We start from the raw sequence: 21,942 nt of genomic DNA on the forward strand, positions 1-21,942 counted from the left end.
GGTTCCAATAAAGTGAACTCAGATTAAGCTAATGGTGTTCCAAAACAAACAGCCTCTCTCATTCAAGGTCCCTTCATCCGGTGCAAACCTCCCACTTTACTACAACAAAAGTAACCCAACACTATCAAATTACAAGCTTTTTAAAATCAAATTCTGGCTTCAGGGCTCCTGCAGCATCTTTTCATTTGTTGAGTCTCACAAACGTACTTATTTATTTATTTATTTTTTAACTCAGAGCCTTCAGACTTAAAGTTGTCCTTTGCTCATGCTCAGTGCGCTTTTCTTTCCAGCTCTGCTAAAAATGTCAGCTCCAGATTTATCCAAGGGCATCTTGGTCTATGGTTTTGTCATGTTTGACAACACCAGAACAGCTGTGTTGTTTAAAGACTGCATGAAAATCATCTGCAGGTTTGTGCTGGATAAACAGGTTAGTTTGGTGCACTGTGATGGATTTAAAGTAAAGAACTGTGTGTGACTGGTGCACAGTGGCTGTAGTTTCATGCTCAGATGAAGTGTAGCAGAGATTCATATGAATTTTAGCTGATGATGCTTAGATCCACTGACTGAATTCCACATTCATACCAACTTCATACCATCTAGAAAACAGACAGCATAAACGTTGCACTGTCAGTGTAGGGGATGGAAATCAGCCAGGACAACTCATCAAACATCTGCTCACATCTGGTTGAATTCAGTTGTGCACATCCACAAAGAGCAGCAGGCCAGCTGATCACAGCCTGTACACTAAGAAAATCTCCTCGAGCTGTCAATAGAAATGATTGTGAGTTTGATTCTGTTCCCCACACTGAGCCATTACAACCAGTTTAGTGTTCCCCCACCTGCTGAATCCACTTTAACACCTGACTGTACACATTTTCCTGTTTAGAGGAAAAGTTACCCTCTACAATGGAGACAATGGAAAATATTTTTTATTTTCCTTCTTTTTCTGTAGATTCAAGCTGAGTTTAATTAGATTTTTTTTTTAATTTTACTTAGACTAACGTTTTTATTCCTGTCTACTGATAATATTTTATCATTATGTTAACACAGCCCAAGGTTCAGTTAACTTTGCACAAAAATAGAAACGTCCTCCAAACAGCTACTATTTACTTTCTTACTTTGAGTACATTTCAGGGCCTGTACTTTTACTGGAGTAGATTGGAACAGTAGTATTGGTAGTATTTGTATTCCTACAGTTCTGTATGACAGGGGTAGGCAACTCCAGGCCTCGAGTGCCGGTGTCCTGGAGGTTTTAGATGTGTCCATGATCCAACACAGCTGATTTAAAGGGCTAAATGACTCCTCAGCATTTCTTGAAGTTCTCCAGAGGCCTGGTAATGAACTAATCATTTGATTCAGGTGTGTTAACCCAGGGTGCGATCTAAAACCTGCAGGACACCGGCACTCGAGGCCTGGAGTTGCCTACCCCTGCTGTATGAAGTCACAGAACAGAGCCTGTGATTGTGGATGGTTGTCAGTCTCTCTGTGTTGGCCTGTGACAGACTGGTAACCAGGCTGGGGTGTATTTTGGTTCCCACCCTTCCCAACCTACCTGAAAACCTCCCTGACCCACTCTAACATGGTCTCAGTTGCAGACTTACCTGCCCTAATGTAGAGGGCGCTTACCTGAGTGAGATCTTGGCGCTGGAATGAATTGAACTTGAGCATAACCAGTTGTTGCTCCTACCTGAAACATTCATTAAAGCTCATTAAACAGTTTCTTCCAATATTATATTATTATATTGATTGGATTGTCATTTGCTTTAGTTGTAACAAACCTTAAGAATAATTAAAACAGTTGAGGTGAAGGTGTATATACATTTCACAGCAAGAGAAATGTGGCTGTGAAAGGTGCTTTTAGATCAAGTCTAGCAGCTCAGCATAATGTCCATCACTGGGTATTTTTTGGCTACTTTGAAATATTATCTAAATTTGCTGTAATTTCAGTGATCATAAAAACAGAAAAGTTGCTGACTTTGCCCCAAGATATGATTATAAAAGCTTTTATTCACTTGACATCATGCTTCTAACCCAGCTTTGCTGTTACACAATCCTCTCATCGATTTCATTTCCTTTCAGTGCCATGCCTTTCTTTTATAATTTCTCTACTTCTACCACCGTCTGCCCTGCACTCATCCATCATTATCCATCACTGCAAACTATACCACAATACTGCAAACTACCCAGTTTAACCTGTACTCTCTGTTCAGTATAAACTTTAAATAACATAGAATTATCATAATTAGTTTGTTTTCAAAGACGTTTCTCACTCTGAAATAACCAGATAACTTCAGGAACACATCATCTGCAGAGCCACTCACTGATTTAAAAAGTCTAACATGAGTGAGGACTTCGCATGTGAGCTTTAAATGTCCAGTTCATCACAAAATATTGTGTCATATTCCTCTCCTGTCCTCTCAGCCGTACGCCTCCCTCCAACTCTGAGAGGAAAGTTATCAGAGATTAAGGATTTGATTCTTCCTGTTAAATACAGCCGCTTTACATTCAGCCATCAGACAGGCTGTGATCCAGACTGCATAGAAGCAATTAGCCTTATATTATATGAGCTGTTCCAAATGTTGCAGTTAAATTTATCTGTGACTTGAAAAAACTTAACTCAGTTTCAACTTGTTCATCTACAGTAGAGTAAGTGAGATGCCAAAGTATTGTGACCACAACTTTATTGACATCTGCACAGAGGAACACATGACCTTTAACATGCCACCTGAGCTGCGAGCCTCCCGGACTTTGGGCTTGTTTTAAAAACCTTTTTGCAAGTTTTAAAAACAGCGTAATATCAAAAGCTCAACTTGTGCAACTTTCTGCAGTGCGGCAAAAGTTTTACTTCCTTTTGGTCATAAAAAGTATAACCTAGTTTAACACCATTGTAAGAGTGTAACATCAGTAAAACAATGATGTTAAAATAAGATAAGATCAGATATCTTGAAGGATCATGCATTCTTCACGTTTGCTTGTGTGCATAAAGGTAGTTTCCTCTCTGGAAACTCAGTGCTGGCCACCTTCCATCAGACCTTGAATCTGTTATGTAACCTGCAGACGAGTCAAAGAGCCCCGTCATATGGCACCGCTGCAGGCCCCTGTGGGACCCACATTTGTCAGTGAGGTGCATGTTTGTCGTTTTCTGCTCACTGTGGGAGTCAGAACCAGAATAAGCAGGTTTCGTAGGAGATCCTAAAGTTTCCACGTGGAGCTTTTCCTACAGCATCCGACAGCGGCACAGCTCAGGGCTGGACCGAAGCTACATAAACAGTTAAATAATATCAGGAGAAACTTTTCCTGCATCTTTTATCACATGTTTCAACAGAAATATGAAGCATCTGCACTTTGGATCCCAATTTCTTGATTTTCTTCTCACAACATGACGATGAATGAATCTTTTGACCTTTCAGGATGTTGGTTGAGGAACTTATTAATTTGTTAAATAAAAAGGATCTAGGGTGGCCCAGTAGATCATGATATGAGATTTTCTGGGGGGGGGCAAAATTTCCCAGTCTTCCCTGCGTATCCTTGTCTTTCCCTCCTCATTGTTTCAGTTTATACATCCTCAGTTCTCTTCTCACCTCCTCTCCTCATGTTTTCATCACTCCCACCAGAGAAACGAGTGGAGGAGGCATATAGAGGACTCCAGGAGAGAGGAGTTGAGGCAACCCCCACATTTAACAAAATGATACATCCTTGCTTTGGACATGCCAACAAAACAACTACAGCCAGCCTATTTCATATCTAATGTCAGGATCAGCTGCACGCATGCTGCATAAAGAACACCCTTCTCCTTTGGAACTTGGAGAAATTTTGCAGAGTTCTCTGGAAAGAAAGTCAAATGAGAAAATTGGATGGAAAAAGCCACATTCCAGATGTACCCACTCACGTTGGCTACTGTAAACAATATGCCATGCAATATGCCAGCAAATGAAATATTACCAGAGTCCACAAGAGCCATGAAAAAACAGTGTAGGAGGCTGAAGGTACGTAAGGCAGCTTTAATCGGATTAACTGTACTTGTTCATGTGCATTGTTCCAGTATAGTATCTGGGTTAGGTCATGTCTACAGGATGCCAGATATCACGGCTGAGCTCCTCGGGGTTACTTCATTCATAAAGTTACATGAACCAGTAAGAATTTCATTTTGTGAAAAAACAACAGGTCAAATAATAGATAGATAGATAGATAGATAGATAGATAGATAGATAGATAGATAGATAGATAGATAGATAGATAGATAGATAGATAGATAGATAGACTTCATATAACCGTAAAAGTCTTTACTTCTTCCTACTCCCTTTTGAGGATTACATTTGAATTACTCATATAGAGATAATAAATACATTGGGTAATTTTTAAATGTCCATTTATGTCAGTTGTACTGTATTCTTTTGAATATTCACAGTAAACTTGTATATGTGCATGTCACAAGCTGTTCAACAAACTTCACGCTTTTTTCTTTCTGCTCAAAGAGTGAAGAATGCAAAAGAAAAGGACAGAATTTGCATAAAACAGCTACATTCCAGATGTGTCTGTTCAAGTCGACTATTGTAAATGCGCTACGCTCCATGCCAACAAGTGAAATATTACCAGAGTTCACAAGAGCCATGAAAAAACTGTGTAGGAGGTAGAAGGTATGTAAGGCAGCTTCAATTGGATTAGCTGCACTTTTTTTGTACTTTTGTATGTAGTGAATCCGTGTTGTAATCTTTTTTAAATTAATTGCTTTGATCTTAAAGTAACAATTTAGTGTTGCATCAAAAATATAAATGTGAATGTATGAGATTAAAGACCTTACATCTTACTTTTTATATGCTGTATTTGCACATAAAAATACAGCATTAAAATATATAAACACTTTTTAGCTTGCAATACTTCTCAGCATTTATCTGATCAGCTTATAATGAGAAACTTTTCAAAAAACGACCAAAAACTGAGCCTGATTAAGTTTATACTAAAAAAAACAGCACCCCTTTACCAACCACTGACAAAACTGAGGTTACAGCAAATGGTTTTTTAGACGAATGAAAAAATAAACAAAACTAAGTGAAACATCAAATATAACATGGGTGGTAAAATGACAAAAATAAAGTATTAATAATTAATAATCATATTAAAAATCGAAAACTTTAACGAGATAACAGTGGATAATAATAATAATGCTAATAATAACGAAAATTGTAAACGCCTGAAGAGAATGGTTCTAGTTCACATATACAAATATCAACATAAATAAATACATAGCGGCGTTCTGTTGGTCGTGGATGTGCCGCCCTCTGCTGGATGCACGTCACTAACACAACTATCAGTTCCCAGAGCTCGGTTTTTACATTCATATAGTAGGCGGGGTCAGCTCCAGTTACCAATAGGTGTGGACCTACGGCGTTACCAGGGAAACGGTTTACGAGGCTGGAAGACGCTAGGAGACGGTGGAAGGCAGCAGCAGATAGGCTAACGGGTATCATGCTAGCAGGCTAATGGGATCCACAGCGATCTTAAATTTTTAAAACAGTCGTTCACCTTAAATATTAAACGTTACGCTCTGCGGTTGATTTGCGGTTACCCTCCCCCCTCCGTCTGCCGGAGTGAGAGCAAGCATGGCAGCAGCGGTGTCCCGCTAGTCGCGTCTCGTTAGCAGCTTAGCACGCTATCTGGCGAGCTAATCAGAATTGTATACCAATCACAGTTTCTCCCTGAGCACCGGTCTCGGCGAGGCCGCTCGACAGTGGATGAGCTCGGGTCCAGGGATAAAACGAGGACTGCGGCTGCCGACCGGGATGGATGTGAGTTAACAGCTGGAGTACTGGGACGGTGTGGCCCAGATCTGTGGATCTCTGTGGTTTACCCCAAGAGCAGCCCCCTTCCCCTGGGACAAGGGGGACGGCAAAGCTTCACGCCGCTGCTCAGGCCCGGGCTCCGGGATGAGATGAGGCTCGGGTACCGGTTAACCAGGTGGGCTGCCCTCTCGTACAGCAGGAGGTCCGGTGGTGAGGTGAAGCCAAAAAAAAATTGTCGATAAATTTTGTGATGCTGTTGTGAGGACTTCATTAATACTTCATTTTTTTTTTTTTTTGCATCATTCACTCGGTTACTTAATGAATGAACTGCTCCTCAGCTGCAGCATGTAGAAGGCAGTGTTGTCTGGTTCCAGCTGCTCAGCAGGAACGTTTGAAAAAAAAATCATGCATGTAGAATCAAACACATAAACAATTTCCCCCTGATTACACTTTGATAAATTCAGGTATAAGCCAGTAAAATAACAGTCTGTGAAACCATCATTACTCAGATGATGGATTAGTTGAACAGAGACAGGAAAAACAGGAGCTGGAAAACTTACAGCTGAGGTGATTGGATTATGAAAATTAACTGCATCTTTTCTGATATTCAATTAAAGACCTCTGCTGTTTAATAATCTGTTTACTATCTCAGCCTGCTTGGACAAATCCAAGCTGTATGCAGACTTTTGTCAAAGACAAACTGATAAAGAAATTAACCAGCAGATGAACTGATCATGACAATAATCAGAAAATGGACCCTGGATAAAAAAAACCCAACAACTCATAACTCAAATAACAAATGTAACTTATTTGATGATATGAATAATTTAGGGAAAGGGTGTAATTGTTTTATTAAGACTTCAGAGACTCCACCTCACCCCAGATGTTCAGATTACAGAAAGGTGGAAGCTGAGGGTTTGTGGAAAACTGATTGTGGCTAATTGGGCTGATGGTCTCAGATCACTGCTGTTTGCAGCTGTGTGTTGTACAGTGGGACACACTGTTGTGATGCTGCAGAGCTGTTGTTGGTCTGTGTGTTGTTGTTTGAATCAGAGCCTCTGTTCTCTCTCTCTGTTTCCTTTGCAGCTCAAACTCATTGATCATGAAGCGGCTCTTTATGCAGCTTCAGCCTGCGGTTACTCTCTCGCTCATGTGATGGAGACCACGCTCTGTGCCTGACAACAAACGGCAGCTCTTTGATGCTGGATGCGCGTTCGGGATGGACGTGTGCTGTAGGAACCCGAACCGGACGGCGCCGGTCGGTGAGGACGGCCCACGGCGAGCTGACGTGCTGCTCTGCTCTCGGACCAACGGTTGGAGCTGGCCTCCGCACCCCTTTCAGCTGCTCGCCTGGCTGCTCTACATCTACTTTGCCGTCACCGGGTTCGGCATATTCGTCCCCCTGCTGCCTGCACATTGGATCCCTGCGGGCTACATCGTATCCTTCCACTGCGTGGACAGACCACCACCGCACCACTGGTAGCGAGGTGTACAGATAAACACACGTGAACTTTCTGCACCAGTAGCATTTTTTTCTATGGAAAAAAAAGTGAGGTTTTCCTCAAAATATAGTGTTAGTTTAGTCAAAGAATAGAGCAAATTGTCTTTCAAAAGCTGACGATGCTTTTCTTCAAATTATTACAGCTTTTATCTAAATATTTCGCGTTTTTGTCTCCTAAAAATTCCAGTTTTTATTATTTTAACTGGATCGTAATTCAGGTGAGTTCTCAAATTTGTGTCCCAGATACTTTGGTTGTACAGTCGACAATCTATAATTTATTCATTCTGTCTGCTGGTTTATTTAGCACAGCCAGTGTAAAGTCTGGCAGTGTTAGGGAGCTGTTTTTGGTAGTGTCTGATGCCTATGAAAATATGAAAAATGACCCCTATTCAAAATGTAATTTCCACATTGTCTGATAGCATTGAGTTATTGTTACTGAGGGGACAGACAGTGATTTCAGGTCTTTTCTTTAGGTGAGGTGTTACAGTGTTGCTCCGGCGTGTCTGTGTTTGATTCCTGATCTCTGTGTCAGTGTACGGGCATCATGTTTGTGTGTCACCTGTTCGTCCACGTCATGGCCGTGTCCATCGATCCAGCCGACTACAATGTCAGAGCGAAGAGCGTCCGAGGCCCGGTCCCTGTGTTCGACCGCTCCAAACACGCGCACGTCATCGAGAACTGCCACTGCTACCTGTGCCAGGTCGAAGTGTGAGTAACAAACGGAGGCTTTTCAACGCATGTATGCTGCATCACGTTATCGTTCCCGAAACTGCCGGATACCTTCATCCCAATGATAAAAACTCTCAAGTGCTCTCTAAGCTTGTATTTTAACATTTAGCTGTTTTATGGTCATTGTTGAGTTTTGTTGATGAGTCAGCAGCAGCGGTGATAAATTTGAAAGCTCACAGCCTCTTCAGATGGGATGCTGTCGGGTTAGTTCGATGCACTAATCTCAGGGTGAGTCTCAGCGTGCTGTGGAATATTTTTTTAAAAATAGGGATGTGTACAGATCATCTTTAAATTTTGTAATTACACTTGCTGTTGAGCAATTTACCTTTTAGAGCAATACACATTATTTTCTTCTTGTTTATTGAAATGTAAAACAAGTGATTTTCACTTTTTATATAAAATGTGTTGTTTGTATGATTCTAATGTATTAATTATAGTGATTATATTGTTTCTGAAGTGGACACTAGGGTTTGGTAAGGATATAGCTTCCAAATTCTATCATGTTTTTTTTAAGGGAATTTGCAAAAATTATATTCATGATATAAATTATATTTATGAGGATACAGACAAAAAAAATTAAATGATCTGTAATCGCTTGCAGGCAGTTGCATGTTTTTATGCTGGCCTAATGAAAAATATTTTTCAGTGAGTTACTGTGACCACCTAATGCAATGGGTGAATCTATTGCTACAAGGTGCAGCAGCAGCATTATAGTGCAGTAGTTTTAAAAGAGATGGTCGCTGAGCCATTTGTTTACTTTTGGGTCACACGTCACCAGCTGTTGGCTGGTTCAATTTGGAGGTATATCTCTGGTGAAACATATTTGCCACAGTTGTCCATCTCCAGCAGGAGCAGTTTTCTTGCTTATTTTTCTAGTAGTACTGTGCTTTGTTGGAGGTTGAGGTGAGCACTGAATTGTAAGTGGATGCTGACACGTGGCTCTCGCTCTCAGAGATCCCTGGGCTCATCTCGTTGTGCTCTAGGAAAAATAAACACGTGGCTATGATATCATGATATGACACTTTTATCTAACTTCAAAATTTAAACCGATGTTATTAGGGGTGATTCAGTATGGCACACCCTATTGGACCCAGACAGCTGCAGACGGATACTCATTTGTGTTGTAACTCTTCCAAGAGATGCAGGCACAGTTGTTGCATTTTAGCCTAAAAGGCCTTTATACCCCTTCGTGTGCAGCAATATGGCCCAGGCAGCTATTTCAGTTGATGCCTTGGTGTTGGCTGATACCTTTAGATGAAATCAGGTTTCGTCTAAGGTCTCCAAAAAAACAAAACAAACAAAAGGAACCCCATCTGTTTTATATTTTCTCTCATTAACCCTGAATGATCTGGTTAATCAAAACTACCACACTGTGGATTGCTGCCAGCAGATGGTGCTAACACTGGCTGAAACTCTTTCTGATCAAGTTTCCCCATTGGCTGTTAGTAGCTGAGATTTTGTAGCCCAAATTGTCCTTTTGCTTCCTATCAAGCTAACATTGCAAATAGGTCACGGAGGTATGTTTACTTGAGCTGCTGTTGGAGTTTTTATTGGCATGTCCCTGCTGGGTGTCTCTCACAGGAGGACAGTCTCTGCAGGTTGCACAAACACACACATGCAGACACAAACTGCTTGTCAGCTGTTAGCAGCTTTGGTGTTGTTGGTAGCAACATGAACATGAACTGAAGCTTGCTTCATCTTCTGAGCTGCTTGTCACATGGTCTGGATTTGCACTGTCCAATCAGACTCCGGTGTTTTTAAGTATTTTTTTACAGCATGTTTGTTTATCAGGGGTCTCTCTGCATGCACAGAAAAGATTTGTTCCATAACTAAAGTGAAGGTGTCGTGGATTTATTTAATTTACAGCCACATACTTTGCATTTATTTATTAATGCCACAAAGTGTCACTGATCTGAAGTCGAAGTCATAAAGCTTCAGCTGAAAGAACTGAAAATGTGTCATGTTAAATTTAATTTTAAACCCATGATGGTTCCTTCCCTCCAGTCCACCGCTCCTTGTAACCTTTTTAAAGCATGCTCTGCAGTCATGAACCTTTTGAGATGTTACCTAACATATTGCAAGTGTCCATCTCAGTTAGATCAGAGCTCATATGGTCTTTAACCTGCCAGGCTGCTTGCATAAAGTCAGTGTGATGTTCAGGACATTTTATGTTGTGCACTAGGGGTGGGTTTCAATAATCGATTTTCCGATGAAAATCGATTTTAGCTTGAATAAAGCGATATCGATTCATTAAAATCCTGAATCTAGTTTTAAATATAAATGTAGGTTAAACCTCACAAAACTATTTCAGCAACCACCAAACAGCTAAAACAGTAAATGAGAGCAGGTAAACGGATTCTGCAAAAAGACGTAAACACAAAGCGTGGACCCGATGCATCAGAATCAGTGAGCTGTGGGCTTTCTCACCAGACGGCACGTACGCGGTCGGACACATCGTCGGGGCTGAAAACTGTCACCTCACACATTCTGATGCGTCAGGTCCGCGCGTTGTGTTTACTTTTTTTTTTTTTTTTTTTTGGCGCTAGATTCTGATGCTGCAGGTTTCATCTCTCTCCAACCAAAACTGACTGAACCAGCAGCAAAAGAAGATCCAAACTAAGCTTCACATTACGCTTCAGATAAGCATCGTCATGAATTCTGTCTTACTTTTGCTGTTTTGCTTCCACCACAATAAATTCACACTTCCTGCACAGCTCTTTCTCTCTCTCTCAGTGTACTTTAAGAACAGTTTCCCATCTAAAAATCACAATTTTCTGCATTATTCGCTTGCTTATTACCCACCAGTTTACCGTTGTGCACAGCGCTGTCGGCCACTGTTTTTTTTTTAAAAAGACCTCTGAAAGAAAAACTCATTTCTGCTGTTCAATTCCGAAGAAATGTAAACTTTTCAAAATGTTCTACTGCAGAATATTTTTAAGGTTATCTGCTATAAAAAGCCAGGCCAGGAAAATCTCCTTCATGTTTTTTGTTTTATCCTCAGTTACTTTGACACAAAGACATCTGCTGTGATGCTCACACCTCTGATGAAGTCTCAGAAGTGTCAGTACTGATAAATAATCAGAATTATAATATTTCTGACTGTTTGAGGCAAAATTTCCCTGATTTGAATCGAAATCGTGGATCGAATCGAACCTTGTCAATCAGAATCGAATCGATTCTAGAAATCGGTGACGATACCCGGCCCTATTGCGCACACTTAAATCAAACAATATTTCTGTTACTTAGAATTTGAATCTGAATTAGATTCACTGTAAAAACATTTGATTTTTTTTCAGACTGTTGATCTAAAGAAACAGTTCAGGCAGTCTGGTGACCCTCCAGACTCTGCGTGTTTAGATGTAAGAAATGCCGAGAGGAATTAGCTGTTTCACAGTATGCTCACACAAATGAGGTGCACATGTTTCGGTTTAGCGTGAGCTGATTTTCATCTTTGATATGAATCAGAACTGACCTTCAGAGAAACAACAGTTTGGGACTTGCTTCCAGTTGTCTGTACATCTGCACTGCAGACAGGAGCTCTTCACCACTGAATTCTGCTGATTTTAAGTCTCCATTTAAATATTTTACTGGCTTCATTAATTGCAGTGTTGCATAGTCCTCAGCAGCTGAATGCAGCTCAGTTCCTGAGTAAATAATAGAGCTGCTCATTGAGGCCAGGAGGTGATGAGCTGAGCTGAACTGCAGTGACAACCTCTGAGGAAAAAAATATATGGGTCAGTGGGCTGGTCTCAGGAGGCCTCAGAGAACTGGGTCACAGGGGCTCTTACAGACCGTAAACTCCCTCTCAGACCTGGATCTGATCTGACATTGTTTTGCGCAGCACTCCCATTGGGACCGGATATGAATACCCACAATCCTCTGGATCTGCTGCAGAGAAGGAGCTACACATTGACTCAGAATCTGAAAACTAATTTTAAAGGAGGTTTATTATGCTTGTTGTGCTGCTCCATGAGTAGCTTTGCATGACTCCCAGTTAAAAATGATGTTATTTATCTTTGCAGTTCATCCCCTGTCTGAAACGAGCTTTTTGAGCTTTTTTTTTTTTTTTTTTAGCTCTTTTCAGTTTTCTATTTTTCTTCTGATTGGTTGCCCCTCAGAAGTTTGTGCAGCTGGTGGGCGGGGCTTCTCACACAAGTAGGAAAAAGACTTTTATCTCATGTGCACTGACCTCATTATTCCTCAGTTTTATTTACATATACGGCCTATTTACAACGCCAGGATGTGAACTGTGGGATTGGCTGTTTAAATAACAGTTATGTACCATTTTGTGTATTAAGAACCTGAATTGTGTTGGAAGTAAAAAGTTCTCATTCACACATTAAACATCCACACACATTAAAACAAACTTGACTGGTACTGTTTTACCAAAGCAGTAAAGTCATCAAACGTGAATGTGTTTCAGTTAGATTTGTATCACAATGCGTGCTGTACATTCTGTATAGTAGTGCTAGTACTAGGCTGCACTTCGTTGTAAACACAGATATATGTATGTGGTTGTTTCAGGGGACCGAAGTCGAAACATTGTAGCGCCTGTAACAAGTGTGTGGCGAACTTCGACCATCACTGCCGGTGGCTCAACAACTGTGTGGGCAGCAGGAACTATAAGTGAGTACTGGTTTATTTTTCTGTGGAGTCAAACAATGAAGGATGCTGTCACCTGACACTGGTTCACTCCCAGTAAGACAGCTGTCTCTGACAGGGAAGTGAGGCTGTTATACAGCTCTGTGCAAAGCACTGAATCTCCTTTAAGAAAAGGAGATTCTGTTGCACCTGTACGTGCACACCTGAGTCTTTCCAACATTAAAAGTCTTTAAAACAGGAAAGTCACGACAGCAACACAGACAAACTAACAGGACGAGGCAGCTGCCATATGATGGGAGTGATGAATCAGAGGAGGATGCGTCGTGTCTGATGTGACTCAGTGAGGAGTCGGTGTCTGTCATTGTTTTTATAATTCTGTGCCTGTAATGATGAAAGTGTCATTAACTGAAAACCGAGTTAGAAGCATTTCCAAAAGTCTCTTCTAAAATACTGGAGCAACATAGACATGGAGTGCAAAGATAGCAAATGTTATGTATTTTAAATATTTTAATCAATGTTTTTGAAATATATATTTTGTACATTCATGCCCATTAGGCGTGTGTGCTGAGCAGTGCTGTGTGTCCTGCAGGTTGTTCCTCCACAGTGTGATCTCAGCTCTTTTGGGAGTTTGTCTCATTCTTGTTGTTGCCTCCTACGTCTTCATCGAGTTCTTTCTGGACCCCACTAAACTCCGCACCGACAAACACTTTCTGGGTAAGATTTGACCTCTGACCTTGTAAAAAAGCTGTGAGTCTATAGTGTTTATTAAAAATTTTTTAAAGAAATCTCAGTTAGGGTGTTCAGAAATCAAGAAGCTGAAGCTGAGGATCACAATGGGAAAGAAAGGTGATTAAAGTGACTGAATGCAGCATGGTTGTTTGTGTCAGGTGGGCTGGTCTGAGTAGTTTGTTTCCTACACAAACCATCTGTGGGTTTACAGAGATGGGTTGAGAAAGAGAGAAGAGAAGAGAAAGTATTCAGTGAGCAGCAGCTCTCAAGGGGAAAATACCAGAGGTGAGAGGAGAATGGCCTGGCTGCTTTAAGCGGATAGGAGGGTCACAGTAACGCAGAAAATCACTTGTAACAACCAAGGTATGCAAAAGAACATGTCTGAATGCACAACATGTCAAACTTTCAAGTAGATGGGCTACAGCAGCAGAATGCCACACTGGGTGCCACTGTTCAAGAGAAACTGAGGCTCCTGCAGGCTGAACAGAATTAGACCAGAGAAGATTGGAAAACTTTTGCCTGGTCTGATGAGTCTCAGATGGTAGCGTCAGAATGTGGAGTGAAAAGCACGGCGTCATCCTGCCTCATATCAACGTTTCGGGAAGTTGGTGGTATTATGGTGTGGGGGATATTATCTTGGCACACTTTGGGCCCCTTAGTACCAGCTCAGGATCAGTTAAACCCCACAGCCTACCTGAGTGTTGTTGCTGACCATGCCCATTCCTTTGTCAAGAAGCACAGGTGAGTGATACTCTGAATATAGCAGCTTCACAGTGAATGGAGTAACCTGCAAACTGAGCTGAACTGTGTGCAGTCTTAGCTGCAGGATGAGAAAGCATGCCCCCTCCTCTCAGTGTTATCTGCAGGCGGAGAGTCCACATCCACAGCAGAGGGAGGAAGATCAGGAGAGTGAGATGACTGATGTCTTTGTCCTTCAGTCTCGTGTTTTCATGTGAGGAAGATTATTTAGTTTGTCGACAGCTTATAGTTGTTTCAGTGAGTTTAGGGTGATTTTTGCTGTTCAAAAGGTCACTGTTGTCTCTCTATAAATGACTTTTTATTATGTTTCATCGTGAACCTGAAATTTTGTTAAACTAAAAAAGGAGGAATATTAGAAAGATCATTCTGACGCTCCCAGCCAGCTCACAGATACAACGACAACAACTTTTGAAGCTAAAAAAACTCAAAGTTATACCTGATGTGCTTGGAGTTTCCTGATATATTGGGGTTTGGTTATTCAGCCATTAAATGAAGAAATGCTGTTTTCACAGTTGGCTCTTCTTGTGTCCCGCAGTGAGGAATGAGACAGGTGTGTGGTTCGTCTTCCTGCCCGTCGCGCCTCTCCGGTCAGCTGCACCGGTGATTCCCGTCCTGGCTGCCATCACAATCGCTCTGGGTCTTCTGTCCTGCGTGTTGCTCTGCCACTTGCTTTGTTTCCACATCTACCTGAGTAAGAAATAACACACCTGCCTGTCTGTCCACGTGTCAAATCTTTGACAAGAGGAAGCTTTTCTTTATTTTCTGCCCAGCAGTTAATGTTGTAATGTCTGATGTTCATAATAAATATTTTCAAAATTCAAAACGTATGTAAAAATGATCCCAGTGAAGCTCAGCCTCAGACATATTCTATAACATACCGATTTTAGTACATCACAGATTTAAGTTTCTGTGGTGATCTGCTGCAGGTACAGCATGCTTATGAAATGCAGGCAGTGCAGTTCACAGGCAACACGTCACGTTAGTCTGTAGAATGGCTTCTGTATTTATGACAGTGGGGCAAAAAAAGGTCTCTTCAAAACAGCATTTTCTTTCAAAGTAACTAATAGGTTTTCCTGTTTCAGAATCCACTTGTTGTCTTTAGGTTTTATAAAGAGATAACAATCCACAAAACTGTGAGTTTGCATCAGTTTTACTACTATTTTTATTTTGTAAACAATCAGATATTCACGTGAGCATTTTATAAAGGTTTTGAGGGGTAGCACTGGGGGCCATCAGCATTTTTATTGCTTTAATAATTCCTTTTCTTCAGATTGGACCTGATGTGCTGCTCAGTGGGAATTGAGCATAAAATCCACAGTCTGCCTTCTTTGTAAAGATTTATTGCAGAGTTCATTTATTTAAAAGCAATATGAGGCTTCAGCAGTCTGAGTCAGACACATCACTCGTCTGCAGCTCGATAAAACCAAGAGAGAAAACTCAGTTAAAAAAATATTCTCTTTAATAACTTCACTCACATTCAGGTGATGCTGCCAGCATATCATACGTTTGGATATTTATTTGTTTATTTAGCAGCATGAAGGAGCTATAAAGAGCTTTTCCTTCCTCGTGCTGTCTACGCTCTCACAGAGGTTATTAAATCTTTGTTTCTGACCTCATGGTAATGCTGCAAGACCCCGTCAGTGTTTCAGAACAAATCCTGTGGGTGTGTGTTTTGTGTTATGTGTGTGTTTTTAACTGGTCCTCTGAGGACATTGAGTCCACTTCCTCTTTCTCTTCACAAAGACAGACCTTTAAAGGCCATGTCGGGGTTCAAGGGTCTGGGGAAATGTATGTTTACGTATGTGTGTTTCAGTGTGGAACAGGCTCAGTACGTACGAGTACATAGTGAGGCAGCGCCACCGTGTGGACAACAGAGACTTGAGGAAACCGGGATCTGTGAAAGAGACGGCAGCTCCTTCAGTCCTCAAGGTGACTGACTGGCAGGCGAATAAGCTCTGTTAATAAAGGGGGAAAGAGTCTGGTTTGGGTGGGGTTGAGTTCAGGCTCTGAGTCTTTGTCCTCTGCTGTCCCCTCATCAGGATGTGAACTACTCAGGGACTCTGGGTTACACCAACCCTCAGCTGGACGTGCAGGAACCTACTGCTGTGGCCGTGCGAGGAGAGGCAGAGTAAGTCTCTCAGCTCCTCCTGTTCTGGTTCAGATGGCCGGGTCCTACTTAAAGCCGGCGCGTGTGATTGGCTGAGATGAACTGACCGGGTCCCGACACGTCTCAGTAAACAGCTGGCAACAGTTATTTCACCACACGAGGAGGCCGGACCTCGTCGCCATGGACACGGTTTTCTTTGCAGAAAACAAAGTGCAACATGAAATTCTTTGGCTTCAACTTTCAGGAAGCAAACAAAGTGTGGATTGTGTGTGTGAGCTAAAGGGAGGAGGCTTTTTGTGTGTGTGTGTGTGTGTGTGTGACAGAAAGGCTTGATAAATAATCCCACTCACTTTAACACTTGCTCTGAATCCTGTCTAACTGAGACGTAGGAAACCTTTTTTATATTGGAGCAGGAACAGTCAGAGAACAACGTGGAGGGCACAAAATAAAACACTGACAAACAGGGAAACTAGTTTAGATACTTAATCACACGTAGAATCTGTCGTTGTCCAGTTAAATTGTTCTAGTTCCAGTGTGTCGGGTCATTACAGAAGCACAGCGTTAGTATGATCTGTGAGCGACCGACAGGTAGATTATTTACCTGCACTGACAGGGTTCATTGGTCGACGGTGAGACGCTGGAGTGCTGACCCTGAGCCACATGCCTCTCCACCACAGCTGTAATAACCTTTTTTCTTTTTTCTGAGCATGTGTCTTCTTTACCTGAGGTTTCTCCCAGTGAAGGAGACGAGTCTGCTACTTTTTATTGACATTATTACCTCTTTTACACCAGCATGGTGCCAATGCAGATCTAGCTCCGTGTTATTGGTTCCAACTTTGTGCTCCACAGCTTTGTTGTACCAAGCTGGTGTCAGCTTTTTAACATCAGCACCAGGCCTTTATTTATTTATTTATTTATTTATTTATTTATTTATTTGGTGGAAATCTGAGGAACTGGCTCTAGATCGGGCACCAGCACTGTGCTGGTGGAGAAGGAGGTCTCTGTATTAAGGGGTGATCTCTAGTGTTCACAGAACTTTGTGTATGTGTTTCTATTCTATAGTCATTAAAGGTAAAGTGAAATATTTAAGCCCTTTTGCTGTTGATGATTATGGCTTATAGCTCATCAAATCCAGTGTCTCAAATTATTAGAATATTTCCTACGATTTGCACAGTATCCAGGTACTTTTTTTTTTTAGATGCACTAGTACAGTCTGTAGTACGCAATCAGATAATCATGCATTGTGTGTGTGTTTGTGTGTACCAGGTTCCTTGCTAATGGTAGAGTGAGGACTATGTCCAGTCCTGTCATGGAGGAAGAAGCTCCGCCCACTGTCTCTTCAGAGATGAAAGCCATAGCGGCACACACGCATCGACACACACAGGTAAAAGCCCACAAACCACACACCCGATAACAGGTTCAGTGTGATGTTGCACAGACTGTGGAGGTCTGACGGATCAGGAGAAACTTTGGATAAATTTGTGTATATTTGAAGCGAGTATGAGAAAACAGCAGTGAGGGAGACCGCACTTAAAAACCTGCTTTGTGTTTTTATTCTTCTGCAGAAGAAAAAGAAGAAGAAGGTACGTAAAGTCCCAGCAGAGGTGACCAGAGAGCGCTGCCCAGCCACAGCCCCGCCTCCCGGTACGGCCTCACCTGTCTGTACATATGAAGGCACTTTTGAACACACCGTGTTCTCTAACCTGAACCTAAAGGCCGTCAAAGTTCCGCTGCTCTGTAGCAAGCGTCTGCTCTGCTTTCCACTTAAACGACCTCCTCTTTGAAATTTACTGGTGTTAACCTTGCGGTCCTGTGGTGCGTTCACACACAGAAGTGAAAGTCTGACAGCAGAAGCTGCGATGTTAGAAAACGGGCTGACACAAATGTCATGAAACAAAGCCTTGGGCAAATAAAGGTGCTTCATTTGACCTTACAGCGGAGGGCAGTTTCAGTCAGTTCAGTTAGCATAGCACACGATTAATCAGCAAAAATAAATATTTTCCTAATGTTGTTTTTGGAAACTAAAATAAGAGAAAATTGTTTACAATTACAGATCCAAAATCTGACCTTAAAGAACAAATCCATTCACAGAATTTGTTTGGAGAGGTCAAACTTATTGGCACCAGCTGATTAAACACAGAAACAAAGTGAAAACAAGTGAAGGCTTAAAAAAAAGAATAGAAAAGAAAGTTACTGAAAAGCTGTTGGGATGAAAGAGCTAAACTGATCAAAAGACAGTTTGCAACATTTTGAGTTTGGTCATATCCAGGCTGCTTAATTTAATTTGATTTTCCTCTGAAACTGTTCAAAAACAGGAACACTCAAAGCTTCTGTCCGTCTGCCCGTCCCGTGTTCACACAGCAGATCCTGTCACCTTAAGTCAGGGAGGAAGAGCAGCTCGACAACTTAAAAAAGCAAAACAAACTTTTAGATTTGAGGTGGGAGCACTGATTGACCTAAACCTGAACCCTTCCACCTGTGTTTTTTTTCTCCCTTACTTCCACATGTGCAGCTGAAACATCAGTGTGCACAGCTGCACATGTGACCTGCCTCGGGTCACTGAGTGCAGACAGTCTTCAGGTAGCTCCCGTCTAAACTTTGAACTCCTTTAACAAAACATGTACCTGTTCTCAGGATCCCAGCTGTCATTTATTAATTTTAGAGTCACACCAACAAAGGTTTTACTCTTCTCATAGATGTTCACAAGCATCTTGTTCAGACCTGCAGTGATGTTGGAGCAAGTCCAAACACGTGGTGTAGATTTGTGGTGCTGCTGTTTTGGTTATTTCACTTCTCACATTTGCTGGAAAAACCTGGAAAAATTGGGGGGGGGAATAGATGGCCATAAACAGATGCTATCTGCTGGACAGCTAAAATGTTGCTCGCTGTATTAAATCAGAATAACAGACAGAAATACCCTATGTTTGTTTTCTCTCCTTATTTTGGATGATGAATCATTGTAGCTGCTTCCCAAACATGCATTCATTCCAAGAGCAGCAAGACTCCTAATGACTCGTAATAGGGTGATCATTTTAATTTAATGTATTAAAGAGAATGGTTGGGTGGGATGAATGGGCACATATGCTAAAAATATAGCTCGATTGGCAAGCTGTTGGTGGCAATTCTGACCATCGTTAATAGCCGAGATCTTCTTCCTTTCACACAGCCTTAACCTCGAGGGTCCCCAACTCTCCAGTCAGGAAAACATTCAGGTGTTTTCCTTCAGGTTAGAATCAGAGTCTCAAGTGGCATTCAGTCAGGACATGCAATGACTCTGAGCTGTGGAATTTGAGCGACTGATATCAGGTAGCGTGGGAATGTGTATTTTTCTGTTCCTGGATCACAGAGCTGCTCCTGCACAGAATAAAGCCTTTACAAATATGAAACAATTGCATCGATGTCTGGCAGAAAGCCTGAAATATGTCCTTAAATGTTCTAAAAAATGATGACATTAATAATTTCCTCTTTCTTTCCTAAGAAAGTAAATTGTTTCTGACTCTGTCTCTTTCTCTCTAGCAGAGCCCAGCAATGTGTCCACTGTGTCCTTGGGTCAGCGGCTTCCTTTCCCAGCATTCCCCCTGAGGGCCACGCTGCCCCCCCTGGCCCCCACTTCAGGCCCCGTCCAGGCTGCCGCCCCTCCCGCCGAGTACCACTCAGATTCTGCTGAGTCTCTGGAGGAGATCCCGGTGGCGTTGGCCAAACTGGGCTCTTCGGCCTCTGCTGCTACAGCAGACGCGTCTTCACACAGGCCTGTCCCGGCATTCCCTCTGCCCTCACCACAGCCCAGGACTAAAAGGAAGGGCGCCTCCTCCCGCGCTAAGAACGCGGCGGAGCTGAGGTTCGAGATGGCCACCACGCACCCTCCCTCAGTGTTCGTTAGCCGGGCCAGCGGAGAGGCCACTGAGCCCCTAGAGGAAGTCCTCAGCCTGGGCAGGAGGAAGACTGGACTGAGGCCCAGACCCGGGTCCAGACCAGCGTCCCGGGCATCGCTGGGCTCAGGCGCTCCCTCTTGGATGGAGCAGTAATAAAGCAGACTGCTACTCTTTATCTTTTTACAATCACTTACTGGCACAACTATTTTACTTTTATTCTGAAGGATTTATATTGCTCTATTTATTGATTTACTTTAATTTTGAAAGCCAAAGCTGACTTCCTGTTTAGGTCTCGGTAAATGAAGTGTTTGTGGATGTTTGTGTGTCTGTTCCTGTGGAGACTTTATAGACACCTCCCAATTGTTTTTTACTGTTTCCTGTCAATCGGTCCTCTGCTACTTAACCTGGTCTCCATGGTAACTGTGGGCCACAGAGACACCAGGTGCTTAAGAGTTTAAATTTGAACCCCAAAAAGGCCAATAATGAGTCAATGAAGTCATCAGTAACTAATCCGATAAGTACCACTAAGCTAGAAAATGAAGCTCAAAGCTTCAGCAATTACATCTTATTTTATTTATCTTATGTGAAATCTGTAATTTGGATTTTCTGACACTCGTCATTTTTCAGCCAATCACAAATGCTTTAAACGTCTGCCGGTTGTGTAGCTTCCACCCGCTGCTACACTGCAAACTGCGACACCAGGTTGAATCCTATTAAAGGAGCACTTCAGCATTTAGTTCATTCCAGATATCGAACATCTGAATTGGTGATCTTTAGTTTTCTTAACTGGAAGCTAACGGGCTGTTGCTGCGTAGGTAGTGTGCAGCGTGGGGGTGGGATCAGAGAAAATGTCACCACGTAGCTCTTTCAGCCGTCACGTGTGAATGAAGCAGCATAAAGACATGAAAGCTTAGAACGGCTCTTTCTTAACAGGAATCAAGTTTTGCAGTAAATGTTGAACCGCTCCTTTAAATGTTTCATTTTTTCAGACTCCTCCTGAAGTCTGTGTGCAGCTGGACATGCTGAGGATGCTTCACCTGTCAGCTGATTTAACAATAAAGAATGAAAGCTGGTGCATTTGTTACGCGTTTATATCCAGATGCTGGTCCGGAGATTTAATTCTTCTTCGTTTGCTGCACTTTCAGCTGTGCCTGCTTGTTCATTCCTGAAGAGTCATGACAGCAACTGGGTTTTCAGATCAGAGCCACAGTAATTAGTTGATTAAGAAGCCTAAAATCAATCAATTCATTCATAAAAATCTTCTGTAGCCTTATCAACACACATGACTACGATAAAGCATTAAGCTACAAATTTTGGTTTTGTATATGTAAATGAGTACTCCATCCACATAAAAAGAAGAAATTAAATGCAAATGAAGATTTAAGCTTGTATCCTGCTAGTGAAGCACTCAGAGTATAGAAACATGTATATAAAAGATGGGCACACACCATGACGTCACTCTGTTCTGTGAACCTTTTTCTCACTGTTTTAAGCTTTGATTTGAGCATTTTTGTGATTGCTGTCTTTTTTTATTTGGAGTCACAAGTGACCAAAATTGTTAAATAAATTTGAAATAACATGTAATTTCAAACTTACTGCTGTGTTTCCGTCCTTTCTCTTAGCTACTAATCCAGTTCAGGGTTGTGGGCATGCTGGAGCCTGTGCCAGCAGCTATGGGGTAAGAAGCAGGGGTAGAGCTTAGATTGGTCTTATCAAAGGTGTTTTATTAGAAGTAAGTTAATGTAAATCATTCCCTTTATTTGCAATAAAAGGTCACAAGAAATGACAAAAGAAACAGCCCAGGGAAGTAGTGCAGAGGAAGACGGAGAAAGCGATGGTGTGAAAACATCAAGAAGTGAACAT

At 41.9% G+C, this 21,942-nt stretch overlaps 1 protein-coding gene across 3 annotated transcripts; it reads left to right on the plus strand.

Annotated features, from left to right (window-relative positions):
- Positions 1 to 5,314: 5,314 nt before the first annotated feature.
- Positions 5,315 to 21,152, plus strand: zdhhc1 (zinc finger DHHC-type containing 1). Of its 3 annotated transcripts, none has more exons than XM_040011317.1 (11): positions 5,315 to 5,995; positions 6,867 to 7,218; positions 7,814 to 7,989; positions 12,535 to 12,636; positions 13,202 to 13,326; positions 14,636 to 14,791; positions 15,914 to 16,029; positions 16,140 to 16,228; positions 17,474 to 17,591; positions 17,773 to 17,851; positions 19,724 to 21,152. In XM_040011317.1, exons 2-11 carry the CDS (start codon positions 7,000 to 7,002, stop codon positions 20,230 to 20,232), a joined length of 1,689 nt encoding a protein of 562 aa, XP_039867251.1. In that variant the 5' UTR covers positions 5,315 to 5,995; positions 6,867 to 6,999; the 3' UTR covers positions 20,233 to 21,152. The 3 variants fall into 3 exon arrangements, with proteins under 3 accessions (XP_039867251.1, XP_039867250.1, XP_039867252.1); XM_040011316.1 differs by having other exon boundaries at positions 5,315 to 5,955; XM_040011318.1 differs by having other exon boundaries at positions 5,315 to 5,955; positions 19,727 to 21,152.
- Positions 21,153 to 21,942: the final 790 nt, after the last annotated feature.

This window comes from Simochromis diagramma, unplaced genomic scaffold (genome assembly GCF_900408965.1).
Source record: "Simochromis diagramma unplaced genomic scaffold, fSimDia1.1 OVJJ01000603.1, whole genome shotgun sequence".
Taxonomy (NCBI): domain Eukaryota; kingdom Metazoa; phylum Chordata; class Actinopteri; order Cichliformes; family Cichlidae; genus Simochromis; species Simochromis diagramma.